Source organism: Diabrotica virgifera, chromosome 8 (assembly GCF_917563875.1).
Source record: "Diabrotica virgifera virgifera chromosome 8, PGI_DIABVI_V3a".
NCBI classification, from domain to species: domain Eukaryota; kingdom Metazoa; phylum Arthropoda; class Insecta; order Coleoptera; family Chrysomelidae; genus Diabrotica; species Diabrotica virgifera.
The window spans coordinates 169,416,065-169,437,102 of record NC_065450.1 but is presented as its reverse complement, the minus strand read 5'-3'; the positions used below and the strand labels follow the sequence as shown (position 1 = coordinate 169,437,102).

The following is a 21,038-nucleotide window of genomic DNA, read 5'->3' as shown; positions in this document are numbered from 1 at the left end:
TCGCCACCAGGCCTCGCCCACTTTGCGGTTCCTCGCCAATACGTGGCTTATATTATGTGCATATAATGTATAAGGTAACTTTTAAAATCGCGATATCTCAGGAATGGTAACTCTTAAGAAAAGAATTGTAAGGACTATTTTTATAGAGAATGTTAAGATCTACAACTTTGGTTTGATGTTTTTTTTTTGATAAAACTTACCGTTTTCGAGAAAAATCCAAAAAATCTCAAATTTTGACCTTTGACCCCGAATAACTTTTGTTGCACACATGGGATCGATGGGGACTTTTAAAACTTTATTTGTTATGGTAAACTCTGGCTCTCCACCAAAATTTGGCTCTCCGGCAATTTTTGTTATTTGTCAACTATTTTGATGTCTAAGTTGACCGGATTAGTATTATGAATATGTGTGCCAAATATCTCGACAAAATATTCAAAATTAAAGTCGCAATCTTAGACTGCGTTTTCCGTTTTTGATGACGCGCTACTGTAACCTCTTAAAAATGCTAATTTCAATTAGAGTTCTTCCACTCTAGCTTTGCCCATGCATAAAATTATTCACGAATTACTTTTTATACTAGATCTCTTTTTTACTCACAGAAACTAGTATCGCAAAATTAAGCCGCTTGTTTATAGAAACCACAATAACTTAAACAAGGATAAACAATACGGGTCTTTGTTACCTAGTTTACCAAGCGACAGTAACATTCAGCCCTATTCTGCAACTTTTAACAAATCGAATAGAAATGACCAAGTCGAATCGTAATTACCCGAAATCGGAATGTTTGATATCTATCGCGTCATTTTTGTGTTTGGATTGGCATTCTGTAACTCACATCGTAATCGAAATCGGTAACCTCTATTCCACACGGTCAGGAGGTGGTGGCAACCCCGCATTGACAAGCGAAATGAGTATTCCGTGAACTGCTTGTTGCAGGGATCTAAACTTTGAGATATGACACCGTTGCCATATCCTCAATTTTTTCATGCTATCACATTACATAAAGTTACATTTAAAAATAATAAAATATTAATATAAATACTGACACAAAAAGCTCAAAAGAGGATAAATGGTTTTAAATCAAAGTTAATTAAAATTGTTATAAAAAAGAAGATAAATTGATATAATATAAAAAGCCAAATGAAGATAAGACGTATAAATGCTTTTAAATTAAAGATAATTTAAATTGATGTTATTAATTATTATTAATAAATTATTTAAAATCGATATGTATTACTAATAATATGCAATCTTTAAGATTTGAATGCAGCCGAAATAACTGCTAAACAACTTTTCCCAAAAATGGCTTCTTTTCTATAATTTGTTCAGACTATGAGCGTTGATTGATAAACATACAAGTATTATACTGGTATAATATATTTATCAATCAACGCATAAAGCAGGAAACCCATTATGAACGCCCGGCACGGCACAGGACAGTTCAAATTCATTTGTATAGTTTTAAATGCAACGTAACCCATTATGAGCGGCCAGCTCGACCCGGCACAGTCCAGCACGCAAACGGAACGGCCAAAATTCTCCGAGGAGAATAAAATCCGTTGAAGTCGAACGGCCTGAACGGCCAGTCGGCGCCAGTGCGTCATAATTGTTGGTAGTAAGCAGATATATTGTTGATTTTTTAATTGAAAACGCGTTGTTTCTTTTGAAATATGGAAATATAAAATTTGGTTTGAGACGTTCGAAAATATTTGAATAATTTTGGATCATCTTTATGCGGGAAAAGATGATGAAAATCGCCATATTCTCTTCTTTTTTTAATATTTCGTGAACCCAAATCCGATGTTTCCGTCGTAATTTTGTATTTTCGTCTGTTTCAATCTCAGCACAAATTTCACTAAGTTGGATTTATAGTTTGACGTAGCGTAGACGTAGACGCAACGGAGACGCACTGGAAAAGATCAACACCGAATTTTGTGTACTCGTGTTTATAAATGAACGCAAGCGCCTGACGGAACGTAAGAGAAACGTAACAGAACGGAAGAGTTCACCAACTTTTATCTTTTACAGTGCGTTTCTTACGTCTGGCCAATTAAAAGGAAAAATTTGATTCTGTCACCCAAAGTGGACACGCCCTCATCAATTTTGTAAAGAAGTTGTTTATCAACCTATTCGAATTTTGTTAATTATTTGTTATTACAATGGATGTTAAGTTATTAATTTAATAAAAATATATCATAGAGTCATTTTAATATTTCAGATAAATATCAGTTGTTTATTAGCCTAATTCGGGGTTATCCACACATATTATACGATAGGTAAATCCAATAAACATTTTAAAGACCAGGAAATGAAACAAAATAGTTGGAAATCCCACGGCATGCGGCACCAAGGAGCATACCTTCGTTTATTTCCAAATCCATGTAACACACAAAACAGATAAATTATATAATAAATAATAGTATAAGTATAAATAAATAAACACAAAGTTTGTTTACTGTTCGTATAATTTATAGGCTATGTTGTTGAATTAGAATTAAGCCATTGTTTACTCTTTCTACTCATGCTCAAAAATTCCGCTACGTCGATTTATAAATTGGCACATTATTTTCTTACGTCTCCAGTCCGTTTCTTCCGTCTCCGTTGCGTCTACGTCTATGCTACGTCAAACTGTAAATCTAACTTTACTCTTCTGACCAAATTCCACTCTTGACCACTCTTCTCCATGGCAAATGATCATTTTTCCGGTGCCGTGCCGTGCCGGCCGTTGTTACAAATGGGTTTTTGGACGTGCCGGCCTGTGCTGTGCCGTGCCGGGCGTTCATAATGGGTTTCCTGCTTAAGAAGTCTATCGTATGCGTATGATATTCTTGTACTATACCATTGATTGAAATTGTATAAGGAATAAGCGAAAAAATTATGGCAACACTGTGGCTGGCAAACATTCAGATTTCGGATGCCAAGTAAAATAGCAAATAAATAAGGTTAGGTTCAATTCATACTCGTACATGTCTAAATTAAATATATAATTCTCTATACAAATAACACCACAGACTAAGCAGTTAAAAAAAAAAGAATGTGTGTGTACTTTGTACGCACGTAAGAAGTTATACTTCTATTATATCATTTCTTAAAAATAAACATACTTTAAACAGTTTGTTTTAATTTTTTTTAAACACCAAACTAATTTTGTGCTTACCGCTTTCAAAAAAATAAAAAAAAAAAGTATAAGATTGATCCGGATTCGAACTCAAGACCTCTCGATCTCTGGCCGAATCCTATACCAAATACGCTACGAGGACTGTGCCTGTATCGGTTCGGACGTACCTAATGACAATTCACGGTAACAAGCAGACAAGGTGAAGTATAATAAATATACAATAAAATGTTTTAATAATACTCATCTTACTCCCGAGGAAGACAAATCCAAAGACACAAAAATTATAATAAAACTATTAACTAAAAACACTAATTATATTCTTTTCGCACCTTTTCTTGCACTGATATATTTATACATAACTTGAAAGATTTAGCAACTAAACGTCATACTGTCTGTGTGCGCATGCGCGCAGTATTATGAAATTTTACTCTCAATCGCGCCTAAAGAAGTATAACTTCAAAAAGGTACAAATACTATAAATAATTATAAATAAGTAGTAATCAACTATTTTTAGTAGATATTAAAAATATAAACGTCAAAACAAAACAAAATGCGCTTGCGTCAAGCCGTCAAGCACAATTCCGATAATCGAAATCTCATCTCGACAGGGTAAATGCTGTCGAAGTGATTTCTATTCACTATTACGATTGTAGAGATTCCGGAGTAGTTATGGAATACCGATTTAGACTATTTCTATTCGACTTGGCCACTTCTATTCGATTTTACTGACTTCTATCATCGAAATGAGTTACAGAATAGGCATGATTAGCGCATTTGTTGTGTTTATTTGAATTTATTGTTTATTTCGTTTTTCTAATTATTTAACTTTTAGTCTTTGTGTATGTCATTCTAATTTTAATTTTCAAGCATAATTGTTACAACGACTAAATCTTGCTTTCTTAATTTGATTACTTCCGGTAAGTATCTATTAGGTAAGTACTTAATAAGGAAGAGGATATAAAATTGAAAACAAAGAAGTAAAAATACGCTGCCACGCAGACGACGCAATATTGATAGCTCAAGATGAAGATAGTCTGCATACATTAGTCCACAGATTTAACATAACAGCAAAAAAATTCAATATGACAATTTCATCTCGCAAAACTAAAACAAAAGTAATCAGTAAAGAACCAATCAGATGTAAAAAAGAAATTGATGGTATCAGTATTGAACAAGTAATGGAAGTAAAATACCGTGGAATTACACTGTCAAGTTATGGAGACCTGGACAAAGAGTGAGAAATCAAGTACAAAAACCAACTGGCAAGTTGCCTTAATAACACTATATGGCGAAACCGAGATATTAACACTGAGATAAGGTCAAGAATTTATAAAGCCAGTGTAAGGCCAATAATGACATGCATCAAAAACAAGACCTGATACCGCCACAACACAAAGACTGCTGGAAACGGCAGAGATGAGAGTACTGAGAAGAATTACAGGAAATAAGCTGAGAGATCGAAAGAAGTGAATACATTAGAAAACAATGTAACAACGAATGGACACTAAATAGAAAAAAAGGATGGAATAACCACATAAGAAGAATGGAGGAGACACGTGTGGTCAAAATGGCAAGAGATAAATCACCAATCGGTAGAAGAAGTATCGACCGACCGCGCAAAAGATGGAGTGACAACCTTCCATAGAGGTATCAATCCACCAATGAACAAGCAGAATTGCTTATAAAAAGTACCTATTTATTTTTTACTCAAATGTGACAAGTAATTTTTTTTTACCTACAAATTGTCATTGTACTACATAAGTCTGGCTATAGTTCTGTCGAATCGAAACTTATTTATTTTCGAGATTAGTGTTTAACTTTTTGTTTTCTTTTAATTTATGCATTACTGTTTATTTTTTATCTTTATACTAGTAATAGTCGGTATGATGTTCAAGCTATTTAATGTTGAGTCCATTAATATTCTCAATAGTGAAAAAAGATTAAACATTTCAATAAAATAAAATACGTCCACCGGGATAATAGCCAGTTCCTAATTATTACATTGACAGTATGTACAGTCGGAAAAATGAAAGATTACCCATGAACGATCATATCAATCACTTATTTTATATTTGCTGTCTTTTTCTATAAATAACAAACGTTTGTTATACACTCACCGGCACAAAATTCCGCCACCCAAAATTTTTGATTAAGTTTGACAATTTATAACTTTATTATTTGTGCTCCGATTTTCAAGATTCTTGCATCAGTTTGTAGGTACATGTATTGATATCATTTGGTATTGTTCCGGTAACAAAAAAATTTTGCTTGCATGGCATTATACAGGGGTGAATGAAAGCGTTGTATTTTCTCTTAACTTTAAAAAATTCTGTGGAAAAATGGAATAGCTGATTTGGTGTCATGGTCCTGTCATATTATCCCGGAGGCATCACTAAAATTTTGTTTTTTGAATTATCCGAATATCTCTTTTCTTGTAAAAGCTGCACCATTTTTTGTAAATAAAAACACTGACTCATAAAATAGAGGTTGGATTGATAAGATTAGAATGGCCCGCATGCAGCCCAAATCCTATTGAGCATTTATGGGATGAATTAAAAAAAAGCTATTTGCTGTCATCCTAGACCTCCAGAAAATTTGGTACCGTTATGGTCCTGGTAGAGGAATATCGGGCTATTCCCCAGGCAAGGATAACACGTCTTTATTCGATGCTAAACAGATTGCTAGCAGTCTTTGCTGCAAGAGGTGGACGTTGAGGTTGCAATCACGCTGAGAACTGCAAGAGGTTGAATTGCTTTGTTTTGTTGTCATTTTGTTTTGTTAATTTTAGTGCGTTTGATATTTTTTATTAAATAAACCTTCAAAGCAGTGTTTTTATTACAGCTCTTACAAGAAAAGAGATATTTGGATACTTCAAAAAACAAAACCTTAGTAATACCTTCAGAATGATACAAAAGAAGTTTCTTTTATTGTTCATACATATGACCTGGCCTCTAGTGACTAATTTTCCTGATGGGATTACAGATATATATTTTTTTTTTATATTTTTACTAAACTACTAAATCTATTTTTACAATTAATAATTTGCCATAATCTATTAATTACATTTAACAAATTTAAAGAAGGTGGTACTTCTGACTACAGGGGTCCATCAATTAATCCCGATCAGCAAAAAATTACTTATTCTACCATTACTAAACAACAACCATTAACAAAATTCCCAACAAAAAACCAGGCCATAATTTTACCGGCAGTAGATGGAATAAGAACAGAAGAGTACACCATTGCAGTAGGAACTATAATCCATCCAAAAAATGTACTGTTTTCATCCAAAATGTCAAACGGAAGAATATACATCTACCTTTCAAGCATACAAGTCGTAGATGATTTTCTAAGTCAACATGGTGAAATTAAAATTGGAGAACATACAATCAAAGCACGTAAACTAATTACACCCGCTAATAGACTAGTTCTATCCCAAGTATGTCCATCTATACCCCATAACATAATCGAACAGTCTTTAATCAATCTTGGTTTTAAATTAATGTCTCCGATTTCGTTTCTTAGAGCTGGAATACAAGACCCGCAATACAGCCATGTTCTTAGTTTTCGAAGACAAGTTTACTTTGCACCTACAGACAATTTTACTGTACCCGACTCCGTCCTAATTGATTTTGAAAATATTTCTTACCGAATTTTTCTTTCCGATAAACTAACTTGTTACAAATGCCACCAAACTGGTCACGTTTCCTCGGACTGTACCTCAAATCATTCTTATCCACAAAATACTCAAAAGCCCCAAACGGAGGAAAATTTTCTTTCACAAATACCATCTACTAGCCCCGAACAAAATCAAATTACACATGTAAATGACGAATCTCGAGAAGAAATGGATGCTCAAGTCAGCACTGATACCGATAATAAAAATAAACGATCTCACTCGGAAGTGTCATCCCCAACTTGCTCCACTCCTACAGAAACTATACCAACAGAATTCACGAAACCAAAACCAGTGCAAATTAAAAAGAAGAAAAAAATTATCAAATTAGACAAATCCACTTCAGAAACTACCAATATTGAGTCATTATTACAACCAGTCCAACAATTTATCCAGGATGCATCACCACCATATGTACTAAATTACACCCAATTACTAGCATTCTTAGAAGACGTTCACGGTTCTTCCACCCCAGTAGAACTGGCCCTAGAATACACACAGGATATAAACGGGTTGGGACATATGCTAACTGAAATATATCCCATGTTGAACGAAAGAGCAATTAAATCTAGAATTACAAGAATCAAGAAAAAACTACTTAGTAAAATAAACCAAGATGCTTTTAATTAAAGAAACACACCCACAAGTTATCTGCTTACAAGAGACAAATTTCACAACAAATAAAAAATACTCATTAAAACAATATGAGGCCTACCATAAAATTAGAACAAACGCTGGTAAAGCTAGTGGCGGCGTATCCATTTATGTTAATTCACATTTGGAATCAGAGGAAATCCCCATACAATCAGAATTAGAGGTTGTAGCAGTTAAAATAAAATCTTCAACACAATATTCTATATGTAATGTATATATTCCATCAGATACCGAAATCACTGCCAAACAACTCGAAATGTTAATAGAACAAATTCCAAAACCCAGAATAATAGTAGGAGACTTTAATGCACATAGTACAACATGGGGATGTCTATCTACAGATAAAAGAGGTGATACTATAGAAAGATTTTTAAGCTTAACCGACTTTGTCTTGCTTAACTCAGGGGAAAAAACTCGCTTTAACTCAATTACTGGTAAGCATTCCGCTATCGATCTCTCTATATGCGAAAGCTCGCTAGCTCCAAATTTAAACTGGGAAGTACTACATCATACTTATGATAGCGATCACTGGCCTATATTAATAACAAACTACGCATCAGATCAAAATACTGAAATATCCTTTCCAGAAAAGTGGAAAATCAATAATGCAGATTGGGAAAGTTATCAAAATTTTATCATAAACTCTATACCCCACTTAGGACCATTGGAAACTGATATTGATTCAATCGTTGAAAAATTCACTAGAATGATTATAAAAGCTGCAGAAGAAACTATAGGTAAAACAAGCAGGCCAAAACGTAAACAGACGGTCCCTTGGTGGAATGCCGAATGTCAAGATGCACTGAAACTTAGTAAACATGCCTTCAACGTATTAAAAAAACACCATACAGAAGAGAACTTAGTTAATTTTAAAAAACATAGAGCTAAGGCGAGATATATAATCAAAAAGAACAAGCGTGAGTCATGGAAACAATATGTATCCTCAATTACCGAAGATACCCCCACATCTGAAGTGTGGAACAAGATCCGCAGAATTAAAGGTATTCCATATACTTACAAGATAAACTCTCTGAATATAAACGGAAATCAAATAACTGATGAAGCACAAATAACAAATGCCTTAGCAGTTTCGTTTCAGACATACAGCAATGACTCTATGTATGACCCTATATTTATTGAACATAAAAGAAACTCAGAACAAGAAATAATCATTACCAATAACAATCATCCACTAAACTCATCACTAAGTATAAATGAACTAAATGAAGCACTTCAGGACGTTAAAAATTCTAGCCCAGGACCTGACGAAATACCTTATGCATTCCTTATAAATCTTCCAGCAAATGCTAAACAATACCTTTTGGATATCTATAATCTGTTATTCTATACGAAACAATTCCCAAAATCTTGGAAATCAGCAATTGTAATTCCTATTTTAAAACCTAATAAAATAAAGACGGATCCAAATTCGTATCGACCTATATCTTTAACATCCACCTTGTGCAAACTAATAGAAAAAATACTTAACAAACGTCTGCAATACTTTCTGGAATCCAATAATTTAATATGCAAACAACAAAGCGGATTTAGGAAAAACAGATGTACAACGGACAACTTGATTAAACTAGAATCGGTCATACACGAGGCATTTGCAAGTAATCGTCAAGTACTGGCCGTCTTCTTTGATATAGTAAAAGCCTACGATACTGTGTGGAAGTATGATGTCCTAAAAAGATTAAAACAATGGGGTGTGGACGGAAATCTTCTAGCTTTTATCAAAAATTTTGTTTATGATAGAAATTTTAGAGTTAAACTCACTAATCATTTTTCAAGTTCGTATACCCAAGATAACGGAACTCCCCAAGGATCAACACTTAGTGTAACACTTTTCTTGATTGCAATGAATGAAGTTGTGGATAACATTATTACTCCTGTCCAAATTGGTTTATATGCAGATGACCTTGTTCTTTATGTAAGCAATAAAAATAGCCAGATAGCTGCAACTATTTTGCAAGAGTCCATCAAATCTTTAGAAAAGTGGTCAGAGAGAACAGGTCTTCGTTTTTCTACAAACAAAACAAAAGCAATATGTTTTTCAAGAAACAAACAAACAAGTTGGCCAAAATTAACACTATATAATCAAAATTTGCAGTATGTAGAAGAACATCGATTTTTGGGAATGATATTAGATACAAAACTCACTTGGAATACCCACATTCAACAACTTAAAAAATCTTGCATGCAAAATATGAACATTCTCAAAGTATTAGCCAATCAAAATTGGGGATCTGATACCACACAATTACTAAATATATATAAAACACAGATTCGTAGCAAGCTAGATTATGGATCAATAGTCTACAGTTCAGCTAAAGATAGTTTATTAAAGCAATTGGACATCATACAAAATACCGCATTAAGGCTTGCACTTGGAGCCTACAGGACCAGTCCAGTAGAGAGTCTGTATGTAGAAGCTGAAGAACCTCCTCTTTCAATTAGAAGACACAGGTTAAGCCTACAATATGCAGCGAAAATTGGAGCAAACTCTAATAACCCTGCTTACTCCTACACATTTTCTAACAATTTTCATTTAATTTTTGAACAAAAACCCTTTCTTTCTGCATCATTTAGTAAAAGAATTACAGGTTTCAATTTTCCGAAAGTTATTTCCAATGAAATAAACTACCCTCCTCCTTGGACCATAAAACTCCCCAAATGTAATACCAATCTTCTACTGTATCCTAAATCTGATACTTCATCACATATAATTCTACAACGGTTTCAAGAGATTAAAGACAAGTACAAAAGATATTACCAAATATATACAGATGCGTCAAAAACTTCTGAAATGGAAACGGTAGGCGCAGCTTTCGTTGACGAAACAACTAAACATCAGTTCCAGCTACCTAAGGAGTACTCCATATATTCCGCCGAATTATATGCCATATCTAAAGCCCTACAACATATATCAAACCAGCCCAAATTGGAAGCAGTCATTTTCACAGATTCTTTAAGCGCAGTACAAGGAATATTAAGGGTTTACCCAAACCACCCAATACTATGTCAAATTAAAATTGATCTAGAAGAACTTTACAGTAGGAATAAACGGGTAGAATTTGTTTGGATCCCATCTCATGTAGACATAATAGGTAATGAAAAAGCTGATCGGGAAGCTAAAGAAGCCTGCTATACGAATAGACCAGATAAAGAGCTCATAGAAATTCCTCATTCCGACATTAAAATCACCATCAAAGAATTTTCAATGAGAATATGGCTCGAAAGATGGAAAAAACTTGACGACAACAAACTACAACGCATCAACCCAAATTTGTCACCAATAGGGATAATGCCACAAAAACGACGAGATCAAGTCATACAACACCGCTTGAGAATAGGACATACCAGGTTAACCCACCAGTACCTAATGAAGAAAGAACAACAAAAACTGTGCTATGTTTGTGATATTCCTCTGACAATCGAACACATTATTGTTAGTTGCCCACTCTATCATCTGGAACGACTTCAAAGTAATTTACCAAGTGATCTGAAAAGTGCTCTGAACTATAGTAAATGTGATAAAGTGACTAAGTTTCTAAAACTAACTAAATTGTACAATCTAATATAAAAATAAGCTTAAGTTCTCAATTGTAATTAGTTGTTATAAGCAAACATCTGATTTTATGTACAACTCTTCCCCGCCAATAACCTTTCATGGTTGACGCGGTAAGAAAAAAAAATTTAAAGAAACAATATATATTTGTTAAAATATTTTTGGTACTATCAACTCCCTTCTAAGTTATAAAGACAGTCCCTCTGTTTTCAGAAGAGAGTTGGTAGTTTTTTTTTAATTTAATGAATTATTTATTGAATTATTATTTTTATTTATTTATTTTATATTGAATTATTAGTATTATAATTGTGAATATCTATTTTTGAATTTATATTTTATTTTATTTATTTTAACTTTATCTTACTCAACTTCATCAGGGTTGGATTATTTGTTGTCTTCTTCTATTATTATAAATTTCTTGTTGTTTTTTATATATTATTTCTGTTAGATTGTTTAATATTCCAAAATATTCTTCATTTTGTAATATATCTCTTATTTCAATTCTTTCTAATCTTTTTCTCATTTCTCTATGTTCTTCATTTTCTATAGTATTTTCACAATGTAACACTATATGTTCTGGTGTACCTAGTTCTCCACATTCACAATATGCATCATCTATGTTGGGTACGGTCTATGTTAAAAAGTGTACTAAACCTTGTTTTGGATTAAAATAATATGGAATGTTTTCTAATATTGGTATAAAATTGTATAAACGTCTAGATTTTGTTGAATTTTCCCATTCATTTTGTCTTTTTCTATTTATTATTTCTTTTAATTCTCTTTTATTTTTTATATCTAATCCTATTATTTGTATTATTTTTTCATATTTTTCTTTATTTAGCCAATAATTACATGCTCTTTTTTGTGTTTCTAAATGCATTGGCCTTACTCCAGTTAAAACTGTGAGTGCCTGTGTTGCAGTTGTTCCAAATACAAAAGAAGTGTGAAACAAAATCAGCCCTCCAATTTTTCCACAGATTTTTTTAAATTAGGAGAAAAAACAACGCTTCCATTCATCCCCGTATAATGCCATCTAAGCAAAAAAATTTTGTTACCTGAATAATAACAAACGACATCAATACATGTACAGTTATGATCATTGAATAGTTTACAGGCTTACGTATCTAGGAGCCGATTTTTTAAAATTTCACCTCGTTTAAACGCACCTTTTACGCCAAAGTGACGTTACCAGTGGTGTACCTAGAATAGGTTGATTTAAATTAAAAAATCAAAACAATATAAATATATTTTACAAAATTTAACAAAAATGCCAAGGGCCATTAGTTGCTGAGGCATTAAGCTAAATAAAAAAAAATTAACAAAATGGGAGGTATACAAAGAAGTTTTTTTGGAGGAGTTTGATATCGTTTTATTTTATTTTTCAGCACTCGAAATTTTTGACAAGTATTGACTTTTTGAAATTTTTTGATGGCATTTATCAGATCCGTACGACACTGCAATTTTACAGTATTACAATATAAAAATTAAGGTGTAAACTATTCAGTGATCGTAACTGTACCTACAAAATGATGCAAGAATCTTGAAAATCGGAGTACAAATAATAAAGTTATAGATTGTCAAACTTAATCAAACATTTTGGGTGGCGGAATTTTGTGCCGGTGAGCGTAGAAAAAGACAGCAAATACAAAATAAGTGATTGATGTGATCGTTCATGGGTAATCTTTCTTTTTTCCGACTGTATCAATGATTTACGTATCGACGTACTTTTCACTTAATGTTTTGATTTAACTTGCTTGAAAATGAGTCATGACGCATGGGCAAAAATAAAATGGAACAACTATATTTATAATTAAAATGGAAAGTGTCAACTACTGGTACAGTGTCAATTACTAATGCAATTACCATACACCCTGTATATCATAAACATTCTAAAATTTTAATCCAATTTTAATATTGATGCTATTTTAGCTAAGACAAGAAATTCTCTATCCCGAGATTCCCGCTTTTGCTTCTAAGATTAAACTAGACAAGATATATGCTAAAACTGGAGAATGGCTCGATTCAGATTACCAGACGCTCATGGATAATGTGACAGAATATAGCAAAATCATTATCAAAAGTTCTCTGGATGACGAAATTCCCACAGCTGAAGTTTTTACTGATAAGGAAATAAACCTTAATCAACTTTTGGTACAGCTTTGTGCCAATTTGACTAGAAAACTCCCGAATAATCAAAACCAGTCCGAGGATGACGACATATTGATTGAAGATGATGAACCTATCATTGAAGATGAAGATGGGTTAGACAAAGGAGCAGAAAATGTACTGGTAAGTCATACGTATCCATAAAGGGGGAATAATTTTCTTCTCGAAATATTATATACAATTTTCGCTAAGACTTCAATATTTTTATGAGTTTTGTACTAAAATACTTACGGCAAACTTCTACAAAAAATGTCTGACCACTAAAAACATTTTAAAAAACGTAATGGATGTCTTATTCAAAAATAACGGACTTGATTGAACTTTAGTCATCATCAAAAAACGCTGGACGGAAGGGCCGCCCGAGAACTTTATCGTACCCATCTATTATCGTTATCGTACTAGATACTGGAATTCTATAAAAATAGCAAAGTTACTCGATATTTTGATATTTTAGAAACACCTTGTATACTTGAAAATATTTTATGGTTCTACGCATCATTAATTCCTACATTTGAGAAAATGTTCGATGCCATATTTCGGGGACACACTATAGATGTATAGATTATTGCATAAATCAATAGAATTAGTTAATTTTCTGAGAAATTAATAGTTTACAATATTTGCATTTCACTCTATTTCTATTACGCCAGTCAATGCGCGAGATTAAGAACAAGATATTACCTCCGAATTCTATCCTACTGCATGGATTTTAATGAAATTTTGGGAGCAACCCAATCTCTTGATTCAAAGTCTATCCTATATACTATAGCGCTTTTATCATGGGGGCAGTTCCAACTACTTCTCGGGGGTGGAACATTTTTATTTTCGAATTACATGGAGAAAAAGAAGATTTTTAAGAAAATTTAAAAATGCATTCTATAATTTAATCACATTTTTTACAAAAACCATTCATTTTAAACCCGTTCAACTTTTTGAAAGTAGAAATAACACTATATTAAAAGGTATTGCAGAAGAAAAACAATGCATTTAAATTCTGGTGGATGAGGGGTTAAATGTATGTACTTATCATTTTTCCTTTAAGTACATTAGTCATATATTTTTTTGCACCATATCTCGCTTAGTTTGAATGTAACCGGCATTTAATGGTGCTCGTTTTAAAGGCCTTTTCAAACACTACAAAAGGCGTTGGTAGCATTATACACCTAAACCTACCGATACTTTGTTATTTCAAGTTGAATACACCAATTTGAACATGCACCAAAAAACAAACTCTTTTCACCTACCATATCTCTTTTAGTATTATAAATACATTTACGAAGGAACGAATTTCTTTGTTATTTATAATCTAAAAAATGTTTTATATAGTGTTTTTAGTTCGATGCATAGTTTTTAAGGTATTCACAAAAAACTGTCCGAAGAGGTGTCACTTTTCAATGAAAATGCCAATTTTCAACTACGCATAACTCAAAAAGTATTGAGTTCTCAAAAAAAAGTATGGACCAGTTTTTGTTTAGAAATAGGTTCTCTAGCCACTTCCGTGCTTATTTTGACCAACAAATTTTCCACCCCCTTGAAGGGGTGGGAACCGCCCTAAGATAAAAACGCCATAGTATATAGGGTAGATTTTGTTTCTTGAGCTATTCCCTACTTACTGTGAAAATATCAAGTACATCGATGTAGTAGGATGGAATTCGGAGCCAAATACCCTCATTGACTGCCCTATAATAATGTTCTGCTATGATCTCGTGAGAGAGGACACACACAAGATTATAGCAAAATTTCTATTTACTGTACCTTTTCGAGTTTTTGAGCTATAGCAACGAGTTTTATATCATTTGAAAGGTAATTTTGCATTCTTTCAAAATATGTAAAAAGATTTTGTTTCATTTCCGGTTCAACCGGAAGCCACATTTTGGGTAAAATTTATTGTGATAATAGATAATAAAGTACCATATATATATCTGAAAAATTTCAAATTTTAGTTTCTATTACAAAGGAAGTTACGGGCACTCCAATATTTTTTAATAGAAAATTCATACCTACCCTCCTATGGGGAGTTAAGAAATCTGACTAATGTCATTCAATTTACCGATAGGATATCAAAAATATATCAAAAAATAAAAAAATTCCTTGGAGCCATTTTTGAGAAAATCTGGTTCAAAGTTATGTCAAATTTTGACCCCTTAAATATAGGCAACCCATAACTTTTTCTGAAAAAGATAATATTCTTCTTATAGCCCCATCTTTAGGCTATATAACGACTTTTTCAAATTAAACTTATCTTAAACAAGTTTTTAGATAGGTAGGGAAATGTGTCGGGTTGGCGGTCGGCCATGTTGGCCGCCATTTTGAATTTGGAAATGTCAAATTCCGTATTTGTATTTACCTATCGATGAGCTAACCTTGAGTTAAATTCCATTCGTTTCGGTAAAAATTTGCAAAAATGGGCCCTAAATAACCCCCCTATTTCGGCCCCCCTTTGAGAGGTTTTTTTTTAAAGCTTAGTTTCTCGACCAAATTCTCTTATTCATACCGAATTTCATCGAAATCGGTCCGGTAGTTTTTGCTGGGCAGTGGTGACATACGTACGTACGTACATACGTACGTACATACTTCCGACATGTTTTTTTTATTTGCTTTTTAGACTCAGGGGGACTCAAAACGTCGAAAAAATGTGAAATCTGAAAAAAAAAATTTTTGCACGATCCTATAACTTTATCTATTATACTATACTACGTATATAGTATGATAAAGTAAAAATACGAATCTTCCCTTGTTGTGCTTTCCCTAAGTTGTATCCTCAATATCACTATAGTTGGTATGAATAAAAACGGACTATAAACTACGATTATGTTCTCATGAGTATGAGCATAATGTATAAGCGTTGATTGATAAATACGGAAAGATACGAAAGCCTATGCATTATTTTGTTGTCTTTAAAACCTGCCCGTATAGTGGCGCGCCTAGCTTAAATTTGTTGGAACTAGCCTTAGAGGGAAGTGTAAAATTCCCCCTACTCAAGGAACTAGCCAAGAACACGCGGTTATTTTACATGGCCCGTATTCAAAATTTTAACGCAGCAGTCACTATCATATTAATCTGAATTAATTTTTTTTGTTTTTGTTTCTGCAAAAATGTTGGAAATATAAATTGACTGTAGAGATTTTTCACTAGTCTTGACCTCACAAGTAAATACTTTTCGAGTTATTTGCGAGTGAATATATTCATTTCTCAAAAAATAGTACGTTTTTAGACGGATTTTCGCAAATAACTAAAAAAGGAAGTATTTCACCAAAAAAACATTCATAGCAAAAATACAGCTTATCAAAAAGTGAAAAAAATGTTTTATATAAATATGAAATATTATGAAGTCGTAGACCCAGTAAAAGCAGAGTTGTAGCTAATGAAAAGTAGGTTCTTATTATTTGTCAAATTCAAAATTGAATATTTCTACATGAAATAACCAAAAAATTAAGAACTTTTCGGGGAAAACTCATCATAACTTTTTTAAAAAGTTTAAAAACAGCTTTATTTTTTTTGAGTTTCTAGTATCAAAAGTAAACAAGTTGCGCACAAAATAAAGTTGATCCCTTTTTTTGTAAAAAAATCTAAAAATCACCTCCTAATTAGCATCTCAAATGAAATTAATCAGTAGCGCTTCATAAGTTACTTTACGTATGTATGCTTATTATAGAGGATCTGTAAGTTTCATCGGTTCAAAGTGCATATTTTTGAAAGGCTGTAGTTGAAAGGGCTTCAATGAGTCACTAATCACGAGTATATGCAAATTCGGAACAGCCATATCGTAACCAATTTTTGTATTACAGTAAAACAAAATATTTAGAATTTTAACTATTTAGAATGGGAAATAAGCCACAATATTATTAAAAAATGATTTTTATTAACGTTTCGACGCCCAAATCGGGTGCCGTTGTCAAAATACAAAATACTATTAATATAAACAAAAATGTTGTTGCTTAGTAAAAAAATTCTTCTAATAATTTATTTAATTTGACTCATTTATATCGGCAATTCAGATACATATGATACATTTTAAAGTAGAAGACTTTAAAATGATATTGCCAATATTTATGAGTTGCGTTCCTGGGACGACTTTACTGAAAGATAGTTCATTCGATTACATGAAATCAACCCCAACTCAAGAATATCCGTCACAAAAAAAAAATTATAGCATGTGATCTGTCTTTAAAAAGACAACCACATGCAACGGTGACATTAAAATTCTCGCGTTAGAGATCTCATAGTAAATCACGAGGGAAAACCAGGAAAAACCTCGTGATACTATCCCGACATCGTAAGTATTTGGTCTTACATTTAATTTACTCTCAAAATTAATACCAAATTCTGATTTTACTATAATTTTGTTTAAAATTATAAATAATATCAATAATACATGGGTATATAAGTAATACTAAAATATAAAATATGTACTAACTCGACTATTGACTTACTAATTGTGGTATTTTCTTTCTATTGACTTCCTCTTTCAGTATGGGTATCCACATCCTACTGCATTCCACCGAGGAATTTGCGACACAATTGGTTTCGTTTAGCATAATTAGAGCCGCTTCTTTGATTTTTCTCTTTTTACTATCTGTTTCTTTCAGGACTATACTTGAATCTCTCCACTGAACTCTATGTTCATTATCCCATGCGTGTTGACATATTTGAGATCTATCAAATTCTCTATTTTTAATATAAGATTGATGTTCACTTATTCTAACGTTTAATGGTCTTGATGTTTCACCTATATAAAACTGTTCGCATTCACAAGGTATTTTATAAATACAATTCTTTGTCCTTTCTTGTTCATTGTTAGGTTTAGTTTTAGTTTAGTTTTCCCTCGTGATTTACTATGAGATCTCTAACGCGAGAATTTTAATGTCACCGTTGCATGTCGTTGTCTTTTTAAAGACAGATCACATGCTATAATTTTTTTTTTTTTTTTTTTTTGTGACGGATATTCTTGAGTTGGGGTTGATTTCATGTAATCGAATGAACTATCTTTCAATAAAGTCGTCCCAGGAAAGCAACTCATAAATATTGGCAATATCATTTTAAAGTCTTCTACTTTAAAATGTATCATATGTATCTGAATTGCCGATATAAATGAGTCAAATTAATTAAATTATTACAAGAATTTTTTTACTAAGCAACAACATTTTTGTTTATATTAATAGTATTTTGTATTTTGACAACGGCACCCGATTTGGGCGTCGAAACGTTAATAAAAATCATTTTTTAATAATATTGTGGCTTATTTCCCATTCTAAATAGTTAAAATTGTAAAAATGCCACAAGAAAATAGCTTCAGAACAACAAAATATTTAGAAAACCAAAACCTTTACACTTTGGGATATTTCGTATCACTGATAATTAAAAAATTATTTAAAAAAAGGCATTTTTTCAAAATAAAAAAAATACTGTAAAACTAAATTTACGATTAAACTTACAGATCATATGTATTATAAACAATACATAAGTAAAGTCACTTGTGAAGCGGTAACAATAATTTGATTTTATTCGTCTTGAGGGGCCAAACGAAAAACACAAACTACTTTTTTTCTTTTTAAATCGTGTTCTGTTGTGATTTATAGCAAATTTATAGCATATCTTTCGAAATAAAAATTTTATGCAAGTTCCCTTTTAGAGGGTGATTTTCACGCTTTTTTAAAACTATTTTTACAAAAAAGGACCAACTTTATTTTCAGCGTAACGTGCTTACTTTAATGCTAGAAACATTTTTAAAAACAAAAACAAAGCTTTTTAAACACTTTAAAAAAGTTGCGAAGAGTTGCTTTTTTAAACACTTTAAAAAAGTTGCGATGAGTTTTCCCAGAAATGTGCTTTATTTTTTGGTTATTTCACGTTGAAATATTCAATTTGAAATTTGACGAATAAGAACTTACTTTTTTAGCTACAACTCTGCTTCTACTGAGTATAAAGACTATACAGACATTTTTTTTAAATTTTTTATAAAGTATATTTTTATTGAATACTCTTTTCGATAAAATACTTACTTATTGTGTTATTTGCGTAAAACCGTCTAAAAACGTGTTTTTGTTTTGCTAAAAAACGAACATATTCACTCTCAAATAACTCAAAAAGTATTAGCTTAGTGAAAAAACTCAATGGAACAAAACTTGCTACAATTAATCAGTTTATCCACTTGATAGATACTAGATAGTATTAGACTTATTGATATTATAGCTACCTAGCCTTATACAAAGTGGATTTAGAAAGTCCACATCTACATTAGACAACCTAGTGGATATTGAATCTGTAATTCATGGGTCATTTGGATGTGATAAAGTATGTTTGGCTTATGGCTATCTTTTATTATATTTTATAACGCGTGTTTTTGGGGATTAGATATAAGAATTCTATTAAGTTGGTCAATTCCAGGAAATATAAAATTTATTAATAATTTCCTATATAGACGAAACTTATTCGAATAAATAACGTTCTGTTAGACTCAAAAATCCAATTAAACGACATGCACTCTACTCGTTGCACTTTTCCTTATTGCCATCAATGACATCGCTAAATCACTTAACCCACTAGTCATTTAGAAATTAGAGAATTGGTCAAACACTACTGGCCTAGAATTTTCTCCCACTAAAACGAAAACAATAATCTTCAGTAAAACTCCAAAGAAGCACATACTACCAAAAATCTACCTAAAGAATTTCTTCTTCTACTTTTTCTTTTATATAGGCAGTACTGCCTGTTTTTCTTCAACGGTGCCTTTCATTCTGTCCCTAAATTGTCATTCCATCTTTTCCTTGGGTGTCCTATACTTCTTCGGCCTAATGGTGACTTGTCCCTGGCTATTCTTACTATCCTTGATTCAGACATCCTGCTTATGTTGATTCCACTCTTCTTTTCTATTCTTTACCCAGGTATTTATATTGTCTACCCCACATATGCATCTGATTTCCTCACTTCTTACCCTGTCCCGTAGTCCTTTTCCAGCAATCCTTCTTAAGATCTTCATTTTGTTGGTATCCAGACGTCTTTGTATTTTGATTGCATCTGATCTTGTTTAGGCAGTGTAAGTCATAACTGGTCTAATAACTTCAGTCAAATGACTTATATGTATATTCGGTCCTTTGTTTCCACTCTAAGGTATTTGTTTTTCCAAATTGTGTCGTTTAGGCATCCGGCCGTTCTACTGGCTTTAATTATTAGTCTTTAACCTCTTCTTCGATATTATTGTCGGCTGATAGATTAATTCCCAGGTATTTACTTTTATTGTCTAAGTCCAATTTGCATCTTATTGGTTCTTTGGATATTACTAAGTTTTTTGTTTCTTTGGGCTGATATTTTCATATTCATTTCTTTTGCGTTAATGTTGAATTCGTGCAGTAATCTTTGTAGGTCGTCTTCGCACTCTGCTACTAACACGGTGTCATCAGCGTAACAGAGTATTTTTATCTCTTTATCGCCCATTTTTTACCCTCTTTTTTTCTTCACTTGTTTTATTATTGCATCCAGTGTTATGTTAAAAAGTAGAGGGCTTAGTGAATCTCCTTGCTTGATTCCTGTGTTTGCTTCTATAATATGGGTTCTGTTATTATTCCGTTGACTTTCATTTCTATTTTATTTCGTACATAAATGTTTTCTATCAGTTTTATAATATCCAGTGGTAAATTTTTGTCATATAGTAGGTGTATCACGTCTTTTAATTGTATTCTATCAAACGCTTTCTCTAGGTATATAAAACAGAAAAACCCTCGCTTGTTATACTCTAATGATTTCTCCGCTATTTGTCTTATCACAAAAACTGCATCGTTATGATCTTCCCCTTCTAAATCCTTGTTGTTTAACCGATAAATTTATGCACGCCATTATTTTCTGCATCAGTATTT

General features: G+C 32.3%; 1 protein-coding gene across 3 annotated transcripts in view; it reads left to right on the top strand.

Moving 5' to 3' along the window:
• The window catches only part of LOC126889739 (uncharacterized), a 194,580-nt gene that overhangs the window by 162,705 nt on the left and 10,837 nt on the right, over positions 1–21,038 (top strand). For all 3 annotated transcript variants that reach the window (XM_050658290.1, XM_050658289.1, XM_050658288.1), the window contains one exon: positions 12,949–13,308. In XM_050658290.1, the coding sequence (XP_050514247.1) occupies positions 12,949–13,308 (360 nt within the window). The remainder of the gene's footprint in view (positions 1–12,948; positions 13,309–21,038) is intronic.